Source organism: Pempheris klunzingeri, chromosome 8, assembly GCF_042242105.1.
Source record: "Pempheris klunzingeri isolate RE-2024b chromosome 8, fPemKlu1.hap1, whole genome shotgun sequence".
NCBI classification, from domain to species: domain Eukaryota; kingdom Metazoa; phylum Chordata; class Actinopteri; order Acropomatiformes; family Pempheridae; genus Pempheris; species Pempheris klunzingeri.
This window is the reverse complement of record NC_092019.1, coordinates 6387189-6415179: the sequence shown is the minus strand read 5'-3', so window position 1 is coordinate 6415179 and position 27991 is coordinate 6387189. Positions and strand designations below refer to the sequence as shown.

At 40.5% G+C, this 27991-nt stretch overlaps 1 protein-coding gene across 1 annotated transcript; it reads left to right on the top strand.

Annotated features, from left to right (window-relative positions):
- Window positions 1–17804, top strand: fbxl4 (F-box and leucine-rich repeat protein 4). The gene is made up of 9 exons (XM_070836124.1): window positions 1–374; window positions 1940–2574; window positions 4080–4413; window positions 6494–6738; window positions 7016–7229; window positions 9712–9783; window positions 11883–12007; window positions 12326–12513; window positions 13645–17804. Exons 2-9 carry the CDS (start codon window positions 2078–2080, stop codon window positions 13806–13808), a joined length of 1839 nt encoding a protein of 612 aa, XP_070692225.1. The 5' UTR covers window positions 1–374; window positions 1940–2077; the 3' UTR covers window positions 13809–17804.
- Window positions 17805–27991: the final 10187 nt, after the last annotated feature.

Genomic DNA, 27991 nt, shown 5'->3' with positions numbered 1-27991 from the left:
TTTAACGTTGATAAGTAGCTGTTAAAATCGACCTACTCGGTAGCTCATTTGAGACCAAATTGACAAAATGGACATATTATAGTTTCACTTTCGCAGTGGTTTAGAAAATAGGGCGATATTAGGCTGCTTCGTGTGGCAGCGGTACAATGAGGAGGATAAAATAGCAGTTCCGCGGAATCTGTTTTCGCTTTTATCCTCAATTGATGACATGATCTTTGCGGAAATGCAGTTTGTTTACTGAAAATAATGCCTCAAAACTCGGTACCACACAAAGCTACGATGTTTTCAGCAGTATTTTCCAGATAATATGGTTGGTTATAATGTGCACTCAAAGGGTATGTGCATTGTCCGACTGTTCGGGAAGGCATCACAAGGTAAATGGCAGGAATGTTGTTTGGTGATTGAAATAACCCAAAGGGAAGCAGAGGACTGCTCCCCATGAATGAACGCGTCGATCTACGATTACCGTAAATTTAAACCATGTCCCATCCTCTTTGGTCGCTCAATTTTGCAACGCTAGCTACGGAAGCTAACAGCTCTGTTTTGACAGCTCAGCTTGTCTGTAGGCTAGCTAGCTAACGGTGGCTAACTAACACCAGCTATTTGACAGCAACACAAACAACACAAGCTGGAAGAAGCAGCTCACCTCTTCGGGCTAATGTTTACCATCTCACTGACAGTCGTCTCAGTGCTTTACAGAATTACGGCCCTCAGAAAAAACAGCTCTGTCATCGTTGTAGCTAGTTAGCTTAACCGCTAAGTGTATACATGTCAATATACTGTAACGTAAATGTGAAATCGGAAACTGGAAAGTAACTGATAAAGTGTCCTCGGCACTTTCAGAGAAAAACAGAGAAAAGATGACATTTTACAAGACACACTTGATGCTTAATACAATATTTCTCAGTAGCGTTGAAGCGAAGTTATTACTGACTAGTTTAGTGTGCTGTTTTTCTCCCATGTGTAACATTAGAGCCCATGTTTTATGTCAGCGCTTATAAAAGCTCCCACGCCAAAGCTTTGCCAGCATTTGTAAACATTAACAACCTTGATGTAAGTATTTAAAAGCCCTGTCAGTCATTTTGAGACCAGCGGTTCCAGTTTTGAATGTTGCTGTTCATTTGTTTACATTACGGGCTGCTCCTTTAAGGTTTTTTTTTTTTTTTTGCAAATGTGCATCGCTTACTGCAGCCTACAGCTGAGTAGCTGCTTAATTTGAAGAGGAAATAAGTGGTGCTCTTCTTACAATGCACTGTTTGTTTAATCTGAAGAAATACCCAGACTTGGTGTTAATATGCATTCAAGATGTTCCAGTCTGACCTGGCAAACTCGCTCCCTTAAGCATAACTCGTTGCTAGCATGTTGAGCTGCTCCTTAATACAAATGTGTGTGTGTTTTGGGTCATGCACAAGCAGTGGTGCTACTAGCAGCAACTGTAGATGGGCAATGTCACCATGTATCAGATTAATGAGAGCTGCTTTCTAAGCAGTTAGGTAGTCCATCTGTGGTAGGTTGATATTTTCCTTTCAACAAGCTTTAAAAGCCTCATCTGTGATCAGTAAGCTCATTCTCACTCTCCATGAGCTTTTGTCCCCTGGAAGCTCAAAGGAGGCAACAATCTGTTGACTGACATTCTTTTTAGATGGGAACAGGTTTCTATATTTTGGAAAGCTTTCATTATGTTCAGTTAAACATCTAGTTGACACACATTCCTCTCCTTTAACCTGTTTTGTGAAGCAGATGGGTGTTCTGTGTGTGTGTGTGTGTGTGTGTGTGTGTGTGTGTGTGTGTGTGTGTGTGTGTGTGTGTGTGTGTGTGTGTGTGTGTGTGTGTGTGTGTGTGTGTGTGTGTGTGTGTGTGTGTGTGTGTGTGTGTACTCTCAGACTGGCTGTGTTGCTGTTCTCACTCATGTTTGTGTTTGTCTCTGCCTAACCTACAGGTCATGCATGCAGCCGGACCTCTAGCCTTTGCTTTGTACACCCCATCCCGTGAGCCAGTGTGCGTCCAGTAGGTGGAGGCTCTTCCTCCCTATTGCCTCTGTTTATCCCAACTGACCCCATCAGCCCCAGAGTTCCCTATGTTAACCATCCTGAGCATGTTTTACTATATCTGTCTGCGGCGACGCTCCAGGAGTGGGACTCGAGGGGAGGCTTTGACCAGTCGGCGTGCCGTGGAGTCTGGCCAGCGGGCGGTGTTGCCAGTCAGTGTGGAAGTGGAGCAGTATGCCAAGGAAGTTCTGGACTTCAGCTCCCACTATGGCAGCGAGAATAGCATGTCCTACACTATGTGGAACCTGGCTGGGGTGCCCAACGTCTACCCCAGTTCAGGGGACTTCACTCAGACGGCTGTATGCAGAGCGTATGGGACATGGTGGGAACAATGCGCCAGTGCTCCACCACCTTTCCATCGCACCCCTAAAGGCTTCTACAGCCAGGATTACATTGAGCTGGGCTTTGAGGAGCCTGTCTACCCTACAGGAGTGGATGTGCTTGAGACTTATTACCCTGGAGCCATCGTCCAGATTCTGGCCTGCTCTCACAACCCCTTCTCCCAGAACCCACCCACTGATGTCAGGTAAAGACAATCATCTGTCTTGGAAAACTGCCATTCGCAGTGCTCTACTAGAGTGTGTAAATAGTTAACATGATTAAGAAAACAAAGTAACTTCATATAAATTTTTTAATGTAATAGTTTATTTACAATTTTCAATGTTACGACAAAATATATTTAAAGGACATGTAAAACAATACAAAGAAGACATCAATTGGAAAATAAAAGGATGCTTGACGGTTTATGTGATTACATAAATACTCATTTAAAAATGTTATCACAGTAGTGATATCTCCAATGAATGGAGTTAAACACCATACCCATACGTGTAGCCAAGCAGGTCAGAGTCCCAATGGATGCAGGGGATTTGCCAAGAGAAGTCCCCATATTCTGTCAAATCTATTCTGTGTATTGGGTTTGTGCAACATCTTCTTGAGCCAATGCACAAAGCAAGGTGGAGTGGTAGACTTCCAGGTCAGGAGAACAAGTTTCCCAGCAATGGCCACCCCCTAGGTGCAGAGCAGTTTGCATGTAGTACGTCTCTGCAGAGCATCCAAAGAGGGCCAGGTCATGGCTGGGCTGAGAGTCACTCAAAAAAATGTTAGTCCCGAAGCTGTATAATGTGGGGGAAAAACCAGGAAAGTGCTAGTGATCCTTCAGCAGAGCCACACTTCACCACATTCAGGAGATATTACAGACAATTTTGAAGTAGAAGTCAGTCCTCTAGTTATTGGAATGAGCCCTGGAGACATTACAGGCAGTATTTGAACTATTCTGTTTTTATTATTTGTATTATTATGCTTATTATGCTCTAAATTGATTTCTGGCATTTTTATTTTTTATCAAATTGTCTTTCCTTTATTGTTTTCTCTTTGTTTGTAAAACACGTCATTAAATATGTGCTGTATAGATAATGTGTATATTAAAAAATTGTTGATTGAGCAGCACTCAATTTAAAAAGAATTCATTGGAATGTGTATACAAGCTACTTACTTTTGTATGAACCAGAAGTTAAGTTCAGAAGTAAACAGGGTTAACTTGTATTACTCTGGCAGAGCCGCACTGTGCAACAGGTCTTGAGATGAACTGAAATGACACTGAGAGCCAAATCTCAGTTTGTGTGCATTAGTGATTGTTGGAGGGTCGTTTAATCAGAGTGAACAAGTGTTCCTTGTGTGGTTTAGAAAAAGAAAGATGAAAAATCTTAACTGTATTTTTGATAGATTGCTTCTGTCAGCCTTGTTTGCCCAGCACCATAACAGCCTGTATATTGGGCACCGAGTTGAAATACAAGGTCATCATCCTACAGAGAAATTAAATTTCAGATATAATTGGCTGGCCAGCAGAGAGAGAGCCTCCTCTGACTAAGCTTCATCGTTGGACTCTGCATGTCTTGAATAAATATATAGCTCCTTAACAATACCAAAAGAGTATGGATTTGTAATTTCCTATTTTCAGGGGGGGAAAGTGTGGTTCCTCCTTGTTGTGTTTTTACAGTACGATTTTACCAAACACTTTGTTTTGTCCAGGTGGGAGGTGCTGTGGTCAGGGGAGCCCACCAAGGTGCTGACACCCCAGGCACGCCAGTTTTCCCCTAACATCAAACATATCAACTTCCCCACCAACCTGCTGCGTCTGGAAGTCAACAGCTCTCTGCTGGACTACTACACTGAGCTGGACGCTGTTATCCTGCGCGGGGTAAAGGAGAGGCCCATGCTGGCCCTCTATAAGATGCCGGTCATTGACATTAGTGATCTGAGCGACAGCGAGGAGGAGCTGTCTGATGTGGGAGGTCCATTCAGACAAGGAGACGGGAAGCATCAGAGGACGGGCAATGGCTACTTTGACAAACTGCCGTATGAGGTGATTACAGACCTTAACGACGTGTACACTCAATCACTGAGGCCTGGGTGAAAGAATGGGTACACACCAAGACAGCACAATTCTATTCTGGTACTCAGAAGTGATTCTGTAACTCCTGGAATGGTTTCTGCAAATACTCATTTTCTAAATGTTGGATTAAGGCGTCCCTCTAATTAGCATTTTGCTGTATTCTGACAAGTATGGAGGCCCTACCATCCCACTGACACCATCCTAGTTCTAGTGGATGCCATTAAAGACACCCTGTGGAGTTTTCTTGGAAAATGACAAAAGTTATGTTTACATTCAGTGTTACTCACCAAAACTCATTGTGTGTATCCTTGAGCTCTAACAAACATGTTGAATACTTCTTCTTCCTCATAAATCATTTACAAAGCTGATGTTTTTAAGTGTTTGCATCCATTTCCATGTTTACTAGCTTGCCGTCTTTTTCTTCTTTGTCTTTGTTGGTGCATTGCGCCGTTTCTTGGCACATGACGGCCACCTGTAGATCAGCGGAAAAGTTTGAAACCACGGGCAGGAATCTGTCTCATGTTACACTCATCCACATGCATGTGCACGAGACAAACAAAACAGGGGCTCACTCAGAAAAACAATGCTCCACAGTGCTACTAGAGGTCAAAAACTCCACAGGGTCCCTTTAAACAGTGCAAGTAGATCTCAGAACAGGTGTGTAGGTACTTTTTGGATTAAAGCATGAAAAGAAAGACTTGAATTAAATTGCTTAATGCTGATGTGCTGATGTACAAATGTGTGTCAGTAAACTACACAAACTTCCAGTCATAGGTTTTCCAGGTGCTTGTGCTTGAATCTGATACGTTTTCATACAATTTGCTTGTTAACATGCTATTCTGGTGCACTGTAGACCTGAAGCTAACAATTGTTTTTAATTATCGAATAATCTGTTGACTATTTTTGCAATGTTTTAGTCTGTATGATTTCATGAAGTAATGAAAAATGGCCGTTACATTAGAGCCCAAAGTGGCGGCTTTAAATGGCTTGTTTTTTAAAACCAAACATGGCTAATTTACAATTACATAAAATGGAGACAAGCATCAAATGCTCACATTTAAGAAGCAGGAGCCAGAGAATGTTTGCTTTGCTTGATATTTGATTGTAAAAGTTGTTGTTAGCTAATCGATTCATTGTTTCAGCATTAGAGGGCTGTAGCACGGTAGCTGTTAATTTGCCTGACATAGAGAAATGGAAATAGAAAAATCAGTGTTGCCTCAATTTGTCTCCTTACCCCCTAAAAATAATCCATACAATCATCTGTCACAATATTGTTTATATTCTCAGAATCATTTGGGTAAATTGACTGCTGATGATGATCATAACTTACCATAAGCTCCAAGGTCATTAGCAGCTAGCCCTGAAATAATGAGTGGATCTGTACACTGTATTTACCAGTATTCCACACAAACACATGAACATTGTGGCTTGGACCCCTTTTGACACTTGATCTTTTATGCACTCACGGACACAGAGTCATTTTCATGCCATACAGACGTATCATGTTGTCTGAGGCGAGCTTCAAAACACCGGCAGTACTCTTGATATTCGTTCTCTTATCTCCTCTCCAAACCGCTGCCATTAACAGCAGTCTTCACAACCGCCGTGTGTTTGTTTCAGAAACACAATATAGCTATTATCTGTCAGCTGATACCCGCTTGAACACCGTGTATTGTTAATTCACTGCAACACACACTCGCAGGAGCACAGTCATTCTTTCTCTTTGAGAGGCACACGAACACAGAGCAAAACAAGCCGGCTCACCTCGCCACTGATCCTCCTATCACTGCTTTGTGTCCCAGATAACCACTATTTAGATCTGTCTGACAGAAGGGACGCAATTAACATTCTCCACTCTACTCTATTATTCTCTGTTCTTTACTTGATTTTACTACTCTTTAGCACTCATCTAGTGTGCTTTGCTTTCTGCTATGTGCTCCTTCCAGATCTAACAGTCCTTTTTTGTTGTCTTTTCCCCCCTCCCCCCCTTTTCTTACCCTTTCCTTTCTCCTCTCCTCTCCTAACCCCTCACCCCATCGTCCATCCGTAGCTCATCCAGCTGATTCTGAGCCACCTGACCCTGCCAGACCTCTGCCGTCTGGCCCAGAGCTGTAAGCTGCTGCACCAGCACTGCTGCGACCCGCTGCAGTACACCCAGCTGAGCCTGCAGCCCTACTGGGCCCGGCTGAGTGACGCCTCCTTGGGACACCTGCAGAGCCGCTGCACCCTCCTTCAGAGGCTCAACCTGTCCTGGACCGGCAACCGCGGAGCTATCACCCTGACCGGCTTCAGCAGGTCAGACTGTCAGCAAACAAGTGCTAGAAAACAGGAAGATGACCTTGGAAAGCTAGCAAATACTCACAAGCACAGGCGTTTGTTTTGAGGGAGCGACACACTGAAACAAAGAAAAAGAATTGAAACTTTTGCTGTAATTCATGTCTATAAGAAGATGAGAGATCATGTAGGAGGGCTAAAATGGAGACGGATAATCCTGACAGATTTCCTGATGTGGGATGAATTTACTCCTTTGTACTTCCACTAATGTCTCTCCCTCTCCACCTATTCCCCTCAGCTTCATGAAGGCCTGTGGTCTCAGCCTGGTCTGCCTGGAGCTGTCGTGCTGCCACTTCCTGAATGAGGCCTGTCTGGAGGTCATCTCTCAGACTTGTCCCGAGCTGCAGCAGCTCAACCTGTCCTCCTGTGACCGTCTCAACCCACAGGCCTTCACCCACATCTCCAAACTAACACGCCTACGCAGGCTGGTGCTCTACCGGACCAAGATAGAGGTAGGCACGATCAGCAGAGTATCTAGGAAACCACAATCAAAATGACATTTTCACTTGTATACGTCTGTCCTGTTCAAATACAGCTTTTGCTTCGTCGGTGATGTTTATGTCCCAAATGGTTGGTCCTCCTGTTTCAGGTTTCAGGTTTCTTACTTACCTTTTGGACATGCAAGGCTGCAATTCTCCAGTCATTGGCCAGTATTACATAATATGGAGGAGGTATTGTGATTAGAAGTTAAAGTAGGGGTCTGCAAATTTTAGAATTTCCACTAGTGACTAAATTGTTAGAAAAAGCAAGGAATTTGATCAATTTTCTGGAACTTGGAGGATATTAGGAGGTCAGTTGACATATACATGCAGTTTACTCTGTTGTCATGGTGGACGTTTTTCTGAGAATTTGCAGGAAATCTCGTCCACGTTGGCTTAAACCGCGAGCTTCATCATTCCTTAGATGACAATGAAGTTTTCATGACAATAAGCAGACTTCATGGGCTGAAGAAGACTATAAGTTATATGGTTGGAAGCAACAAGTTGGAAATTGAGATTGTTTTGGCAACAGTTTTCATAGTGGTCTTAAAACGTTTCTTGAGCATTCCTTTTACTTTCGTGTTATCTGCTGTAGTCATTAATCTACCCAGTTGGTGTTATGGTTGAGTGCAAGTGTCAGTCCTGAGTAATACACAACTGAATTTTGGCACTGTAGTCGTATTTTATTTGCTGTGTAACTTCATTGTGGATTTCATTCGCTTTTCAGTACATTTCTCATGCACTATAACTCTACCATGATGTAGGCTGGTCAAGAGCACAAAAACTCATCATCATTCAGCACTAAAGATTAGATGCTAGGTTAATTAGCTTACAGACAGATAAATCACACCTGTATAATAATTACAAAGGAGAAAAAAGGCTTATTAAAAAGGTGAATATTCGCACTACTGATAGTGAAAAGACTGACATGCCTGGGCGTCAGTGTGTCTGTGACAATAACATTAACTCTTACTGTAGCTTTGCAGCCAAACCGTAGCAGTTTTATGATCAGTCCTCATTTTCTGCAGCTTCATTTTTTATCCTCCACAGTTCAGTTCAGTTCCTATTATCACTTTTGTTTTGCTTCATTGGTAACCATTTTCTCTATTGCTAGCAGACTTTCTTCATTAAGTATTAGAAGAGATGACTGTGTCTTCATCTGTGACTTTTTGGAACAAAAGAATATATACTTTGACTGTTTCTGCTTGGTAGCTTGCATGATTTCTGGTGTACTAAGAAACTACAGTATGGCTATAGTGAAATACAGTAAGCCTTGTCTCACCAGACCACCTGAAGCTTTAGCCTAATGGTTTCCAACCTTTGACCTCCTTTAACACTGAAGTCATACCTACTCACAGCACCTCGCCACAGGTTGCATACAGTAGATCTATGAGCAAAGAGTTACGTTCCCTTTTCAGATTTTTTCATTGATAGTTTTAAGAGTCCTGAAGAGGTTTAACTCTCCAGCATTTTGCAAGAAAGAAAACGAGATTTTGTGAAAATATCATTATGAGAAGCAGAAATATTTTTTTGTAAACCAGCTGCTTATTTGAAGTTGCATGTGTTGTGCTATGCATAGCCCATTGGATGTTGTTGTTGTCTTTAAGATGAACTGAGTCAACTCTGAGCCGAGGGGCCCTTAAAGATAGCATGCATTCAGGTTCAGGCCTGCCTGACGTGTAAAACCACTGCCTTGTGTTTTGGTGTTGCTCCTCAGTGTTTCTCCAGTGTTTGTCATGTTTCAGAGCGGCGTTGTGGGCAGGAGGCCGTGTAGAGTTTCTGCGGTGGAGCCAGGCAGCGTGCTGCAGGTTGTTTATACCCAGGCAGACAGAGCGAGCTGTGTGTCTGTTTGAGGCCCCGACATCTCAGCTGTCATTACCCTGTCATTGCTCTAATTAAGTGGCTAGCTCGCCGGAGAGAGGCGTTTATAAAGATGCCAGCAACAGACTCGAGCGCACACACCAAACGCACACACACAAAAGGCTTTCACTTTCATGTCTGACACTTTCTCCTGCCACTGAGGTACATGTGTTGGCAGTTGCCGTGTTGAATTCCCATATCTCTATCCAAGCTGCAGTGCCACTGGAGAGGGCTCTGTCCTCACTGTGCTTGACTGTGTGAGGAGACGTAAAAACTATCTGTTGTGCCATATTAAATTCCCTTAAATACAATACAAAAGTGTTACCTGAGTGTGTCAGGCAACAGACAGGAAATCACTTAGGAGGAACTTTGGAGGACCTGATAGGACATGTCACTGTTATGTTAACATATATTGTCATTTTAGTATATACCATTTTAGATTTACAGATTTAGATATGTTGTTGAACCTCTGATTGCAAGCTGTAGGTTCACATATTACCAGTGCACCAAACCGTATTGGATAGTATACTGTAAAAATATCATATGGGTACCACAACACGACATCATCTTGTCTTTCTCCTTGTTTTCACTGCAGCAAACAGCTATTCTGAGCATTCTGACTTTCTGCATAGAGCTGAGACACCTCAACCTTGGGAGCTGTGTGAGGGTGAGAATACACACACACACACACACACACACACACACAGAGGAAGAAGTCCAAATAAAGCACTCTGTTAACTACACAACCCTCCACATGTCCTTGTTGAATAGCAGCTTGTTCAAAAGATGGCAGAGACATCAGTAGTGTAGCAGTAATTGAGCTGCTAACAATAAACTGGTTGGGTGTAAAATAGACGAAACAGTGATAATGGCACTGAACACAATTTAAGTGAATACTTTTTTGTTCATCTATGGCTCAAAATCTGTCTTCAGTCTCACTTCACAACACTGTTAAAACATTAGTGAACTAGACAGACATGCTGTAATATAAAAGCAGTCCAAACACACACCAGAAAAGGACAAACACATTGGATTTTTGGCTTTACGGCAAATAATAAGGCTGATAGGCTCTTCAGTTCTTAATAAGCAAATACGCTGCATGTGTTTTTACATATGCTCAAAGAAATAGCTTGACATTTATGGAAATATGCTTTTTGATTTCTGGCAGAGAATTAGATGAGAAGATCAAACGGCTCGCCTGGCTCTGTCCAAAGGTAGCACAGTCTGCCTACTAGCACATGTAAAGCTCACTAAGTAACACATTATATCTTGTTTATTTACACTGCCCGTAAACTGAATGAAACAAACAGCACATTTTTATTTTTTTACTTTTTTGTAAAGATAAAAACAAACCGGGTGTAGCGAGGTAATTAGTGAGCCTTAGGGGTGCTGGCAGGTGGATTTTGTTGCTGTTGTAGAAAGCTAGGCTAGCCGATTCCTTTCTTATGCTAAGCTAAGATAATCAGGTGGTGGCTGCAGCCTTATGTCTAACAGATGAGTATGAATATGTGAGTGGAACTGATTTTTCTCATCTGACTCTCTGACAGAAAATGAATGCGAAAGCGAAAATTCCCAAAAATGTCTAACTATTCCTTTAATGATGTTCTGCTCTGTGAATATGACCACCATGGTGCATGGTATGCAGTATGTGGCATGTATGGACAGACATGCTGGCAATAAAATGCAGCATTTTTTTGTATTGTATATTGATTAGATTAACGAATGAGAAATGTTAGTAAATGTTTAATGTGTTATGGTGATAATGTTTGAGCAGAACTAATGCATCTATATTTTTCTTAAAATAATTCAAAAAGAAAGAAAAAAAATCATCACAGACATATTTTGCTCATTTAGTGACTGTTAAATGTGCAAACTCACCTGATCTCTGACTGACTAAGTGATTTCAATAATACAACCACCTTATCATTAGCTGACTTTCCATTCAATTGATAGGTATTTGATACAAATTATGATGTAGTAAGCGAGGAGAAGTGGAAGGAAATTCACAATGTGGTCTTCCCTAAGGCATATGTGTCATCATAGTTAATGAAGCTATGGAACACTTTGCAACGGAAATACATAATGACAGCAACTCTTTCAGCCAAAGTTTTTAATATCCATCCACTGCTAACTCAGAGAAATGTTCTGCGTGCTGTTACTTCTATGGGTGAGGTGCCCGCACTGGCTGTTTAAATTGCATTTCTTTTCTTTCATCTTTGGATGAAAGGATGAAATATGGCCAACATTACCTGACACCAAAGAACAATAACAGCTTCGCAAACTCAAATCAGTTCTTGAAAGACTATTTCATTTATTTTTCTGGTGTAGGTGTTCAGTATTAGTGCTTTGTTCTCTCTTTTATTATCGCTACATTTCAAAAGTTTGCTCAAAGACAGTACTAACTCACTCATTACTTCTCAAAGCATCATTTTCTCAGTCCTGTGTGAAATCCCAAAGGCAGACTATTGCATTCTGTGACTGTATGACATGCTGTGGACTTTATGGTATTTACAATATCTGAAGCAAAGATCACAGAATCTCTGCCTCAGTGATGGTGTCTCTTACAACAGCCACACAGGCATAGTAGCCATGTAAAAAACATGTCCTCTGAATCCATTGCAACATTTGAGCAGGCACCTGCAGAGTTGCTTATTTGAGTCATTTTTAAACTGATGTGCACCTCCATGAAGCCTCAAACAGACTGTTGCCCTGCAAATGCTGCAGAGAGTGTAAATAGATATGAACGGCTGCCTGCCTCTCCTGCAGATTGAGGACTATGACGTTGTGGCCAGTATGCTGGCTGCCCGCTGTCGCTCTCTCTGCTCATTGGACCTGTGGCGCTGCAGAAACCTGACTGACCGAGGCTTGGCCGAGCTTGTCTCTGGGTGCAGGTGGGCAATACCAATGCATTCAGTGCTTTTAAAATGCCCTCAATGAGGAGAAACCAATTTTTTGTTAGCAATGTCCTCTGTCTTTGTGCTGTAAAGCAATCTAGCAGATGACGTGTCTCACTTCACAATGTGAATATAGTGTACAAATAAAGGCTACCAATATTCTCAGTGATTACCTTTAGATTTCTTAAATCCTTACTACGTTTTAGAAGGTAACACATAAACATAAAGTCCCATGTATTTAGATTGTAGACCACAGGGCCAAAGCAGAGTGTATGTGTTTTCAGTGAATGTCCTTCATGGTCTGTGGTTGCTCAGGATGCTGGAGGAGTTGGACCTGGGCTGGTGTCCGACCTTGCAGAGCAGCACCGGGTGTTTCCAGCACCTCGCGCGCAATCTGCCCCGCTTACGTAAACTCTTCCTCACTGCCAACCGCACTGTCTGCGACCCAGACATAGAGGAGCTGGCCGCCAGCTGCCCCTCACTGCAGCACCTCGACATACTGGGTAAGCTCCTACCTCACACAAATATGAACATCCTTTCACAAACATGTCATATTTTAATAATTTATTAATGATGGTCATGACCTTTTTTATGTAACTATATCTGTCAATATGATTTTCATATAAACTTCACACATAGCAGAACATTACTGAGTGTTGGATGTGGTTGGATGTGATTGTAAACTGCCACGGAATCAAAGCCACACAATTATGCAAACATTGCCATAACAATAATGGCGTCATGTCAACAACATTTCCCTGTTCTCTTGTTCCATCATCACGTCATAGATGAAGGGACTGTGTGTGTTTTTGCTTGGCCACACGTGCATTTCATGCATACATGTCCCTGGAAAATGCATTCAGTCTTTCTGTTGATGTCATTTTCAGTTATTAATGTATTATATGTTATTGTTTTTCATTATCAATAGACAGTTAGTTAATGAGTCGTATGACTGAGAACTGCTCATAGCAACATTTACTATTTGGACATTAATGTGGGAGTTTCTGTGGTAAATGAACACATTTTCTAAAATTTGTGATTTCACATGGTTATCATTGAATCATACATTGGACATTTCTGTGGCAAGCCAAAGTTTGTATTTGAGAATTTCTAAAAAAAAAAAAAACAACTCCCAAATTAACTGCAAACAGAAGCCCAAATAATCTGCTTAATATTGATATGAATAAAATATTGCTCACTTGGCAGAGTTGCAACAGCACGCCACAGTAGTGCTGCGCACAAACACTTTAGTTCCAGTTGCATAAGGTGATGGGTTTGACAAGTGCTAATCAGCCTTGGCTGTGCTGACGTGACAGCTCTGTGGCTATTACAGGTGTGCTACAGCGCATGCTGTTGGTCTGTATGCTTGAGAGTAAATCACGTGATGCAAGTACTGAACCTGGAGCTCTGTATTTGGGTCTGTAATATGTATCTATTGTAAATGTACATGGCAAGTGATATATTAACAAGTAATTTTTATTTGATTTATTCACAAATTTGCAGATGCAGTTTATTTTTCAGATTTACTCACACTTAGAGATATAATAAATAGTCTTGTCTTTTTTTTTGTTTTTGTTTTCGCAGCACATTTTTACATTGTCTACTTATCCCTGTTGTTCTTGTCAAATTGACAGGTACACGGTTGGTGAGTGCTGCCTCACTGAAGAAACTCCTCCAGTCCTGTCCAAAACTTCTCCTCCTGGACGTCTCCTTCTGCTCACAGATAGACATGCGGGTCGTCCAAGAGCTCTCAGGCGTCTTTCCCAACGTGGCCATCAAGAAGAGCTTCACCCAGTGACACTGCCTGGTGTCGTCTCATTTTCCACCGTCTGGAGGAAGCCAGAGGAGGGAAGCGCTTGCCAGCAGACACTGCCCTAAAGTGAATATGAGGCAGGTCAGATGCTGTAGGAGATTGTTGACCTGTCTGCGTCTGTATCACAGACAAGATCTTCTTTTAGCAATCAGTATAAAAAAAAAAAAAGCAGTTGCACTGGGTTAGGAGTGTCTTTGGATTAACTGTCTGAACACAAAAAACTACAGACTACTAGTCACAGGATTATAGAATGGGATACTTTTTAGTTGTTGTTTTTTTGACATTTGAAATCAGGGTTGTTGCAGTAAAGCTGCTACATCTTCCCAGAATATGAATCACCACTTATGTATTGCCAAGCAACACAAGGCTAGGAAATATGCCTTGATACTGGATGCAAAACACAAAACAAGGCAACATTTGTGAGCAGTCCTCTCCCTTGAACATCTTGTTAGGACAACAAAAATGGACAAAAAAAAAAAAACTTGTATGTACTCGCATATTTCCTGTATTGGAAACTACGAGGAAAACTATGGTAAGATTTGGTAACATACCCATATTAGCTGGTGACATAATTAATGATCAGGGCCTTGGTCAGTGCCTTGTCAGAATGTGCAACAATCACAGGTTGTTTTAATGCACAAGGGTCATCCTGAAGGCATCTGTCAACATCAAGCCACTTTGATTTAGTCATAAGAAATTATTTTTGATGCTGTTGTGTTTCGAAAGAGAGAGCACAGCCTTATTTCATACAGTGTCAGGTCAAACCTTAATGCAAGTGTCACAAGCCCATTTGTGCTACTGCAAACAGAGTCCAAAATCATAAACAAGAGTCTCACATTGAAAGGATTCACCGTCAGCTGTCCCAAAATTCACCGATGATCAAAAAAACACACTTGTGAATGAGCAGACAGGGACAACGTTTGTGTTAATTTACACATGAGAAGTAACACTGTTCAACAGTCGAGAACCTAAAGATACACAGTGTACAGTGATAAACCACAAAAAACAGCAAACTCTTACATTGGACAAGCTGAAACAAGTGGCTGTTTGACATTGTGCTTGGAAAAAGTGACTGAAACAATTAGTGAATTGTTATGATTGTTATTAAGTTCGCGGTTTATTTTTGTTGTAATTTCAACATTTTTGACGGCATGATATGGAGAAATCACACTAAATGTACTGTGGTGTTTAAGTTTCAATCCATTTACCGTACAGAGGGACATGACCGAGATATTTACATTTGGAAAGAGCTTTAATTGAGATTGCGGCATGGTAGGTGCCTTCTTAGTCGAATATGAGACTTTTGCTGGATTAGATCTGTAGGGAAAAACACCAGATCTAACGTGCCTGATCAATTTCTGTTTAAATCTGCACTGTTTAGTTACGTTTTTGGTCAGGGGAGAGACTTAGTCTGGCCAAGTAAGGCAAAAGGTCAGGTTTCTATGTCAGCCAGGCCAATGTTAATGGTAATAAGGTTCGATAATTGTGATTAGGTTATTGACTGACTTTTGTCACCAAAGCTAAGTGATAAAGTTTGAAAGACAGCGATTCCACTCTCATGATGTTGCATGCTTTTCCTGTTGTCATTCACACTGAGCTCCCTGTCACTGCTGTCCGACCACAGCCAACTAATTACTTAAAAAAAGTTCCACTGATGGGAAGGAGTACTGTGTACTATGGAGGACAGCGGGTTAAACGACACAGTGTAAATACTCCATGTGACCTCAGTTTTTGTCCTGTAACTCAGGGGTTTTAATATTTCATCTGGTTTTAATTTTCATTTATTACATATATTTTCCTCCAGAAACCAGCACAGCAGACATCTTTACAGACAGTAACAGCAGACTGAGTCAGCTTTGAGGTTACCTTCTGTCAGTGTTGCTCTTAAACAACAAACACACGTGACACAGATGATCACTCAGCACCGATGTAACCGAGACAGAGAGAAAATGACAGCTTATTGTGTGTGGAATGTTACAGTAACTGTATGATTGTGAAAAATATATCGCTGTTTCCTCAATATTTAATTTTTGTAATATATGAAGCCACAGTTTGAATGTGGCAGAAGTGCTTGAAAAGCATATCTTTTTTGAAAAAAACTTGAAGTTTTCTTTGAAGCACATGCTATTAGTCAATATTTGTGCCTTATACTCCTGTTTGAATGTGGTGTGATGTCCATGTGGTATAGATTGTAGTGAAGTGCTTTGCTTTTATGCCATTCAACCAAAGTTATACGCAGAACCTGGTCTTCAATCCTACAGCTATATTTGACCAGTTTGTATGCCGTGGACCAGCCATGGTAATTAATATGCAAAATATTTATTTATACTTCCCTGTATGATAAAAATGTTATTTAAACTCATTATATACCTGAATAGTAACACACATTTTGGAGAATACAGTGTTTTTTTTTTGTTTTTTTTACCCAAATGAGAGTCAGATGATATTGATTTAATCTCATTGCATTCAGTACATACTTTATCTAGCTTGGCAGGCCACAAAGACTGATATTATGATTGACAGTACATCTTTAGCCTAGCTTAGCACAAACAGTGGCAGAAGGGAGAAACTGTTAAAACTGTCAACTACAGAAAAGAATCTGCTGGCCCACAAGTCCAAAGTTGTCTTATATCTTGTTTAATAAATCACATGCATAAAAAATGCAAAAACAAGACGCTGTGTGAGAAATAGCTGGCTTTTATTTCAGAGCATGCTGTGCAGTGACCACATCAGCATCACAGTTCTGTTCTTAATACTGGGTTTGCCAGACAGGTTGTGAACACAGAACTTTGCTGTAAAGAAAACTCTCTCTGACGTGTTGGTGATGAGTAAATAAGTTTGTTTCGAAGCTGTTGGAGGCACATCTGTTGTCACTTTTAACCACTGAGGACACTTAAGGTCATCTCCCACTATTTTGTCTTATGTTCAATGAATAATGTATAATTACACACAGATTTTTTTTTAAGCCTGACTCTGTTATTCTGTAGAGTTAATATCTTTAGATGTCTGTTTTCTAGGCAAAAAATATAGTGCATGGTAATTCAATCTGTCTCACCATAACTGATAATGGAGGAAAATATACACAAAATATAACTGAACAGTTAAATGAACACAGATTTATTCAATAATTAGATTTCTTTGACTGATAGGGCATTTGAGGAATTTGAACTCATGAACCTAAAATCTAAAATACTGGTTATGGTCTTTTTGCTGGCAGTTTCCCTGCCTCCAGTCTTTGTGCTAAGCTTTTCATCAGAATTTAAATAGATATCAACCCTCTGATCTGGCTATGGGTTTAATCAAAATCCCCCCAAAATACTGGACTGTCCAATTTTCAATCTGCATCCATGTTGCAATTGATGTTAATTCCCAGCTTATTGTGAGTCTGAGTCGTGTTTTAAACAGAGTGGGTGTGGTAACAGTTTTACACACCAGCCCTCCCATTCAGATGATGCAAATATTACTTCAGTGAGCCGCAAAGCTGGAAGTAGTTTTATTCTAGCTGGTTGACTGGAAGCCAAGACGTGCATACATCACGTTTTCCTGGCCCAAATCCAGGCAGTAATTTGAAGTATATTTTGAGACATTTACTTCTGTAATGAAAACACTGACAATGTATAGTGTGTACAGTAATTATCAGTAACCACAATTATCTGTTGAGGTAGCCTGTTTAAGAATGAGCACCATTCACGGAGGGTCGCCGTCTGACCAATGAAGCAGTTTGGTTCAACACCTTCCAGTATTTGTGTTTTGGCTCCTTACCTTGAGTGACCGGATTGCTTTCCTGTAATTAATATGCATTCTCTCTTCTCCCGCTCCGGATGTGTGATCAACCTCTGTGCCATTGGTAGGACATGCAGTGATGCTCCCTGTGCTGCAGTGTGAAAGCCGCTGTTGTGTGAAAAGATTGTGCCTCTGTCATGATGAAACTGGGTGCTTCACTTTCACCAGATTTTGAATAAACCGAAGGCTGACGGCTGATATGGCGGGCTCTGTGTCTGTGTGGCTCTTTGTAATTCTTACGGCCCTCTGATCCTGCAAGGACATGGTTATTATAAAAAAAAAAAAAATGTGACGGCACAACTTAGTGCCTACGTTGCTCGAGCATTTTCCCTTACAACACCGTCACTGACAAAACAAATGAAAACTGTGTCGTGCTGAGGCCTCATAAGTGGGGTTGTGTAGGTTTGATTGGGAGAAAAGAAGGGTCGTCCACTGAATCCACAACAACTAGCGAGGCCATTAGTCAGGATGACTGACTGGATGGTAGTGGTGGAATGATTCTTTTTGCCTTAACCCTCTGCCATTTTACAGTCTATTAATACCACAGAGAGAAGTGACATTAGTTTGTCTTCTTAACGGTCTTTTAATGAATTGTTTATGCCTGGTTTAATGATGTATATTGTGGCCCTGTAATGTGCCCTAATGACGGAGAACGAGGCGGCCTCGGCTGAAGTATTAATTTGGACTCCCTCCCCAATGATTATTCCTCAGCCAACAACACCACTGCTGCTGCTCTGCGTGCGAGTACGGATACAAATGTGATTCATGGAGGCTTTCCGCTCTGCGCAACGGCTTGATTTCTCGCTGTCACGCTCCTCTATGAGGCTGATATATCCAGGGGGGATCCACAGCAATTAGTTCAGCTTTTTATTTGTCTTTCAAGAGCTTACAGACGTAGCTTGATGAATCTGCACGGGGAATATATGGATGGAAATGTTGTTACTGAATAATAAATCCAGCATCAAAATGTAAACATTGGAAGGGTTAGGAGGCTGGCACAAGGTTGCCCTGTGCCTTCTCTCTGTCTTTCTTTTCCCCTCTATTTACAAACCGCATGAGTGACACCTGAACATACCTTGACAAATATGGCAGCACCCCACCCACCGATGCAGCACTAGTCTTCTCTTCAGTGAGACACATGTCTGCAGAGTGCTGTGGTCTGACTCTTCTGTGCCGTCCTCAGGCTGGGACTCGACAGGCCTCAGACCTGCCTGAGGGAGGCCTCACTTTGATACCCATCATTATGTGGCTTGGTGTTCCTTCTCTAGTTTCCCGGCTTAGACTCCAATAATGAAGACATCCCTGTCAGTCCTCGCACTGCTGTGTCTGAAGCTTATTATTTTTGTTTTGTTTTTAAGGATATTGTGAATGTCAGTGCTGAGTTCCTTAAATCCATCTAAATACTATAATCCATAGGTAGCTTTTTGAAGCAGCAGCGACGGCCATTGTTTGTTTAGTCGAGTCTAAATCCAGGAGGATAACTGTTTTCATTTGTACAAATACGTGTGATCCCCTGGTGTAGTTAAGGTAGTTAAGTAATAAATGACACCACGGAGGAGACAAACCCTGATCTGATGCTGATGCTGCAGATATATGGCTGGTGTTTGTCAAAATTAAGACTGAATGTCCCATAAAACCCAGAGGATCGTAGCTCATCCACTTGAAGACTCATTCCAGTGAATCCTTTCTAGACTAGAGGTTTGCAACTTTTTTAGCTTGTGATCTTTTGTGATCTTTGCAGCTGAACTCATCAACAAGGCCCAGGACCCAAACTGACACAGCCCCATATTCGTTCCATCTAGGAAGACCTCCAGTCTGTGTCCTCGGTCAAGGAAACATGATGGTTAGGAGGCTCCAATGCTCAGTCTGTGTATTATCTGTTCATCTGTGCAATATTGGACTATTGATTGTACGGGCACCTTTTGTGCTTTATCTAGACTCTCTAAACCCCTTTTTTTTACACTCCTGCACATTCTGTAGATGCCTTTAATTTTAAAAACAGATATATTGCCCATATTTTTTCATCTATTTTTCCTCATTCTCTATACTGTAAATTTTATATTTTTTATGTTTCTTGATTATACCTCAATATATATCAAAGGTAAATAAACCAGATAAGCAATTCTGATTCTTATCTTAAAAAAGCAACATCTGCTTCCTTTATTAGAGATTATGGCCTCAATGTTGATGTGTGTTCAACCAAAATATTAAATTTTCCTTCTCAGACTAAACATACTGATTTTTAAGGGCCTGAAAAGATGAAAGTATCCTGTATTTCACAAGAAAATTGCAAATAATTAAATCCCTTTAATCGTATCGTGACCCCACAACTGTATCACACTGCACCTAAATATTGTAATAATGTTTAAATAAAACAATTCTATTTAATCTTATTTACTATACTTAGGTTATTTGTATTCTACTTCACGCTCCCACACATTTAAATATATGCATTTACTTTCTACTGTAAGATTAATAAGATGACAAATGTTTCATGTTTTTATTGTTTCCTAATATGGAAAAAAAACATTAGCATGTCTAATTTTAACTGTGTGATCAGTGTGTGTGTCAAAATAATCTCGACTCAAGGTCCACTTAGTGGTTTTTCCTAAACTGGGCACAGTTTTCATCAGAAAATGGTCCGGCCTTATCAGATGCAGCTGACTCAAATCGAGTCCACTCCAAAAAGCTAGTAAGTGGCCCTTTAATTGAGATTCTTTTTTCATGTGTGTGAAATGTTTGATGAGTTAATGTTTGACTGGAGAAGCATCATTTTGGTGAGTTCTGATGAGGAACACGTGTGCGCTTGAGCGTGGAGCAGCACCTTACCTTTCCTGACCTTCTGGTGATCTTTGGTACTCTCAAACGCCTTTTGTCCATCTAGAGCTTCCTGCTCTCTCAGCAGCCTTAAAATGAGCCATTTAGAGGCTCACGGGTGTTGTCAAAGATGTTCTGGCACAGAAGCTGTGTGAGATGGCCTTGCTGAGAGACGAGCATGTTTCACAAACAGGCCGAGCAATTATAGCCTGAATAATTATGCGCTGAAGGGGAGACATGATTCGCCCCACTGATCAGCAAAGTTCATGTGAAGTTATAATTAAACAATAACTCGTTTACAAATGAACGCACACACGCGTTTGTGTACTTAAGTGTGCAAAGTGTAATTAGCTGTGATGCATCTGAGTGAGATTGAAGAACAACAATGTCAAATGGTGGAATTATGTTCAGCTTGTGAGCTTGTATCACTGTTATCTGTTATCTGAGGAGGAGGGGGAGGAGGAGGAGGAGGAGGGGGTGTGTGCAAAGGGAGGAAGACAGATTGAATGAGTGATTGATAGAGAAGGCTGATTCATCTTCACACGATTCAGAGACGGACGTGGTGTTTGACAGAGAAACTTTCTACAGAGACATTAGATTGAGATCTCTGGGGGGTAAATAAAGTTAGCCACAAAAGCATTCATTTTCAAAATTAATTAGACCGCAGCAAATCATATTGAAACATTATGTTGTTACACACAGTGTTAAATTACATTATGTGATCTGCCTAATATCATGTATTAATGTTGTTCCCTCAGACATACATATCTGTCTGTTGTTCAATTATACTTTTATTTGTCACTTTTCCAACAAGTTATTGAATCTGATAATAGCAAATAAAACGTAGCAGGTTTTTTTTAGCGTGCTGAGTCAGCATTGCTCATAAAACCATGCCCTGGCATAGACGAGCGCACTCTGTATCCTACTCTGTATCCTACTTTGTTACCTACTGCTGCAGGCGCTGGCCACGATTGTCACTGACAAAGTGATGTTGTCTATCAGCGGCAGTAAAATGAAACAGATTCACTCACAGGTGAGGCTTTTTGTAGGCTAGATTTGGAGAAGAGTATACGGTAATCCTGATTACCTGATAAAAAAAATGTGTGTAAAAGACATTTCAAACAGTCTCCTGCTTGCCTACACTGGCTTTACAGGCTGAAATGTCATTTCACATTCAGCATTTGATTCTCACAGGGGCACTTTGCAACAACAAGCACTAATCTGCAAGGCGGAGGAGTGCAGTTTGGTAAAAGGGCTGTAAAACCAGCGTGTGATTATCTCACCAGGACTCTTGCTGCAGCTACATCTTTAGAGCTGAGTTTAGTGCTGCAACTAACAATCATTTTTGTTGCTGATTAGTCCATCGGTTATTTTTGATATAAATTGTTCAGTCTATTAAAATGTCAGGTGTTACTAACAATGATGGTGTTCTGTTCAAGTGTCCCAGTAAGCCATGACTTACACCAACACCTGGACCCTGACACTAAAGCAGCTACATGGAAAGCAACAATGATTTATTTTACTGTTTAAACCTGTGTTTTTCTTGTCAAAGTCTCCTCCATGATTAAGGCCTACTGCTTGTTTTATCTGACCAGTGATCCAACTTCAGTTGTCAAAAAAGAAGCAAATACTGGAAATGTTTGGCATTTTTGTTTGATAGATGACTTAACCCTTTCACCGTTTTCACATTCTGGCTTGTGGTACATTGTGGAAAATGTAGATGTAGTTAATGCAATGTGATTGAGGCATCTCTTGAACTCAGTAAAACACATCTCCAGGGTGCACTGCAGTTTTCAGGTGGAAATAAGCAGCAGAAGAACCTCTAGGCATGTGTCCAAATGGTGGAGTAATCTTTTTTTCTCAAATTTTGGTTGAATTTTAGAGAGTTTACTGAACACAATGATATAAATGAATACCTCCCAAAATGTCTTTATCTAACTTTGTGGTAATTTGATCAGAACAAGCTCCACCAATAAGTTGCTATGTCCATTAACAGTGAAGTTAACATTGCTTATACCAAAACTGAGTTCTGCCATGGAAGATCATCAAACCATCGTACATTTATTTGAAGTTATCATATCAGCAAGTCCTTCTGACATTTACTAAATGCTTTAATTGAAAATGAAGCAGTCATTAGATAAGTTTAAGGTGGTTCTGCCAACTCCTGTAATAATGAGCCATCAAACTTTAAGTAACTGTTGCAGATTTGGACCACAGCAGTGAAACTCCTGCTCAAAGTCTGTGTCCAGATTAAAGTGGATAGAAAATCCATCACCCTAAAAACAGATCTGGTTCTATAAATACTAAACTAGACATTGACTTTTTGTCATTTTTATTAATTTTATTATCAATTTATATCTTGGTTTAGGTCCTACCATTAGGTCTTCTTTTTGTTTTAATCATTAAATATGTTTAATTTCTCTGATTTTACTTTAATTTGCTCTCGTTCATAAAACGAGACACACGTTTGTGTTTGTGTGTCTTTTATTTTGCTAAAATTTAAATTACTTAAATATCTGTAAATGGAAGAATTATATATATATACTTTTTTTTTCAATTTCGCGGGACCTTTAAAAACTAAATGAATGATCAGTTGTGACACCCTTCTGTTTATCGATCCATTGATCAATTGTTTCGGCACTAGTTGAGTCACGAAAAACGATAACTGATATGAAAACATGAGTATTTTTCCCTGTAATATGACGCTGCAGTGGTCCTACAGTGGCTGACGGTGGTGTGAGTCTGTTGTATTAAGTGTGACTGACTTCTACAAAGGCCTGTGATGTCTAATTGTACGCTCATTTCATGGTGTTGTAACATCCTATGATATTACTTTTAACTGACTAAAGCTGCTGAGGGGGCCTCTTCCTCACATTTAGTGCTAAATACCAAATGTTTCTCCATCTCCATCACACAGAAAGCTTCATCGTTGTATTACATATTTCTGTCATAATTTCATGATTTGAATAAATGATTTTTTTTTTTTTTTCTCATCCAGCCCTCACAGACAATAAAATGACATAACAGCTTGGACTCACCCAGGGGTCGTGTCGCTAGATGGCGCTAGAGTACCGACTATCCCCCTCTCGGGCTCTCCACAGCTCAGCACCACCTCAACAGTAAGAGTGTGGGTTTTTTTTTTTTTTTTCTTCACTGGGAGCCTAATGGGAAATTTCAAGTCACCTAAATAAAAAGGAAGGTGTAATTAACGCGACGCGCTATTAATTGCATCTGCTAGAGAGCGGATGGAGGGCGCGAGGGCGCACTTTTTTTTTGATTACTGGGCTCCACAAAAGTCTTCTCCAGAGCTCAGAGAGAGGGGCTTTATTTCCGGGTGTCAGTCCGTGCCAGGCATCCAAAAGGCAGGTCAAACGGCGAGTGGTGATGATGCAGAGAGGAACAGCTTTTATTTCCCCCGCATCTATTCGGCACAACTGCGCGTGGATGAGCGATTACCATACTCACGCGCTGTTTTGTCACCAGTAACGCCTTCTGTGTTATAAAGGGGAGAATATTCACTGCGCTTATTATCCCATGGAGAAGTAGATGAACCATATTAGCGTTGATTAGAAATACAATCAGGTCCAATAAGGTCACTAAAAACCCACTTTTGAATATCCAGACTCGTGCGTATTATGGAAATGTTACGGTTTCACAAAGGGAATGTGATACTTTTATGTCATTATTCTGTCCACAAAAATTATTATTAAGATGGAAATAAATAATGATTATAATAATCTGACTGCAGACGTGGTTGGATAATCACATTTAAAGTCACTACAGGAGCTGATTCTTGTAATAATGATAACACGACGTCTGTTCATGTTCATTGTCTTAATTCAGTGGAAATAGAAGAAAAGAGCGCACTACTTTTTCTTGTCTATGATCAGGTTCATTAGTCAAGCGCCACCAATAACCGATCAGCTATTGATTCCCAATCGATCCACGCCGTTTGCCTGATAATGCTGAGGCGTGTAAATCTCACTTTCACTCCATCCAAACAGGCTCTGCACTGCTGCAAACATCAGAAGTGGCAGCTTGTAGGGTGAGATGGACAGTCCCATAGTAATTAGTATTATTGTGTAATTAATATTTTTAGGGCAACACTTTTTTTTTTTGGTAATTAAGGGAAATAGCAGCTTTGCATTCCGGCTGTCAGCTCCAAAATAAAATGGATTAGAATAAACGTTCATACAAATATCACACCGCAGGTTCCTATGGGAATATTCTGGAGAAATGACACCACAGTGAAAAGGAAAATACCATGAGGGTCACCACTGTCAATATCACTGTCACTATAGGTAAATCCCCACAGAAACATTAGAGTGGATTTTTCTAACATTTATCCATTGATCCGAATTAAATCCTAACATTTACATTTTTTTTTCTGGTGTGTTAAGTTTAAAGGGCTCAATTTTGTCAGATCTGAGATTGATATCCAAAAAAAAACGCCAAAAAACTATTTACAAACTTTTAAACTTAGAACAGAATTTGTGCTTTTTGCATGGACACAGTTAGAAAAAGGCATCTTAGGCCAGGAACAGAGAGATGGTGGTGGATAAAACAACTCTGTGGATTTTAGGGGTTATAATACATTTTAAAATGCTAATAAAAGATTGAAATGGTTCGTTTTTAGTTCACAATACTGTGAGTGTGTGCAGTGAAACCTCATAGATCAAAATAAAATAGCGCTGAAATCAAAACATCACCATGTCGGACCCATTTCAGTCCTCCTAAGGGCCACTATTGGTCCCCGGACCCAGCTTTGGGAACCCCTAATTTAACCTTACATGGAAGCTGTGGTTTCCCCAGCCAAAGCCAGTCCATTTAAAAGCAGCCCGGGGCAGAAACAACACATCACCGGCTCACAATCTTCCATTCATCAGCCCTGATTTTCTCTCAGCCATTAATTCCGCCCAAACCAACGGGCCCAAAGCAAGAAGCATATTTTTTTTTTTTAAACAGCACAGATGTCAGATAGTGAACTCACTGCAGCAGCACTCCAAATGAAAATACATTTAGCCTCAACGTTGGAAAAAAGCTGTTTAATATCAACCCCATTATTTAAAAATGTGCAAGTCCGTTGTTCATGTGTCAAGTGATGAAACACCCACAGGCATTTACCACCTCTGCTTTATCTACCCCAAGTTCATCCAGTGAATATGATGACATAGCCTATATCCCCCAAAAACCAAACGACGGGTTTAACAAGCAATGAAACAAAAACAAAAAAAACAACAAGAAAACAGCGTCGGATTGCTACAGGTCTACATCCCACAACTTGAATTTCCAGTGAATTATAAGTTGGATCGATTCATTAAAGCTACTGAGGAAAGATTTCAATGCCATGGCTGCCTCTGCTTTTTGTTTTCTGCAGGAGAAACACAAATCAGAAGGGTGGTAGGGATGAGAAGCTTTTCCCACATGAGAAGGGGTGGGGGGGAAAAAAAAACAAGTCCCTGGATATCTGTTTTTGCATAAAACGAAAAGCAAGCTACTGTACGGAGAAACGATGTATATACATTTAGCTGTGACGGTCCAGGCTGTGGCAATCCCGCTGAAAAACCAAAAATATGTCTCTCTTCGTCCCTACAAAACAAAAACCTCCTCGGTGTCATTTCATATATATCTCGCACTTTGTGTCATCTATAAAAAGCCATTGTATAATAAATTACAATCTCATTAACGATACTAAAAATAAAATTAAATGTCTAAGAGTAATTTCCCCCATGTAATAAAGCAACATAGACGGAGATGAGCAAAATGGCTGAAATGAAATGCATGGCAACGACCTCACAAACAAATTAAAATAACACCTTGTGAATAATAATAATAATAATAATAATAATAATAATAGTAATAATAATAATAATTTTGATCATATGCTGCAATTTTTGGAAAGTCACTTAAATGTGGTTTGGCCAGAAATTGAAAGGCCTTATTATTAGCCTATTTTCTCTTTTCAAAAACACTAATCATGATAGTTATCTCCGTTTTTATCCTCCAGGTCTGATTCATTGTGGCTAATAGCTCTACAATAGTGTTATCGATTAATCTGAATTCAGTCTTTAAAGCACTATATATGACTGGAAACAATCTAATGTAATTTCAAAAGCGGACATCAAATGGCAAAACAGAACTCCTCAGACAATTGAAACAAATTAAATGAATTTCACATTAATAAAAAAAAAACATTTAGACTGAAAATAAAGTAGGCCACAAAAAATATTAAAACCGTCAACGAACATAATTTCGGCAACAAAATGAACGTTAAATAGCACACAAATACAAGGCAGTAGGTAGGCTATGAACGAGACTGGATTTAAAGAACTCAACCTGTTTGTTTAAAAAAAACAAAAAAAAAACATCAATCCAAAAAAGTGCCCCAGTGAAGAAAGAAAAAAAAAAAAAAACAGGGATGAAGCCATGACTTTTAAAGTTATACAATATTTACAAAAGTGGATCCAAATGTTCTGTGAGAGTTGGTGACATATATTTTTGTAGGTACCTATATATTTATAGCCCATCCTGTGGTGGAAAAGTGCCAGATAATCCAATCAATCGCCATGGAGCCCTTCCTGGAGCTGGGAGACTCTCTGAGGGGGGAGAAATATTATTTAACGCTTGTTTGGTGACAAAAAATAATGGACTTTTTGTTTATCCCGCTGTTTGACTTGTGATAAAGGTCATGTACTTTTTTATTTACCACATCAGTGTACTAAGGCCAGCTACTGGAGGGTTTAGCCAGTGAGCTGCACAAACGTAGTAATAGTAATGACTGCAATAATCTGTGCTCATAACTAAATCCTGACGTGGGTCCTCACAGAATAAATAAGAGCTGAATGGCGTGCAGTTTCCCAGCAGTGTTTTGAATGCACAGCGGCTCTGTGCTGCCTGGCTGACAGATGGGACTCAGGCGATGTTCACCCCTCAGCTGGACTCCACTGGACTGGGGCTGCAGCCTTTACTGGCCTCCAGTTTACTCCATTAACGCAGCTCCTTTGACCCCCCCCCCCCACACCCCCCACACCCCCTCCCCTCCTCTCCGTGCACCACCCACCCATCACTGCTGGACGCACAATTTGGAGCTACAAAACTAAACGCCTTTGCATTTTGATTTCCCTTTTACGCGCAGGAAAAACTGTGTTCTGTGGTTTGATATAAAAGTGGCGAATGGAAACCATTCAGCTATGCTTCTCGTCTAAAACCAGGTATCCCTCCTCCCCTCCCTCTTTTTTTCGTCAAGTATAATTTCAATACACAATAGGGGCTACACCTTGAAACTGCGTCGACTGGAGTCACAGTGCTGGGCATGTAGGGCATGTATCCTCGGAGAACACAACACAGGCTTATGTTCCTTTAGCTCTGGGAGAGGAAAAATATGTCCTGTCCCCCCCTCATTCATGTTCCATTTCTCAGATATTCGCTGCAGATATTGTGTAAGTACTCACTGCAATCTATTATACATAAAACACCCACTATAGCGTTTCATAGTCCAGTGATTTATATATAACCTTGGGGATAAATAAAAAGGATAAACAAGTCCTGGAGGAGCGGTCCAGTAGAGT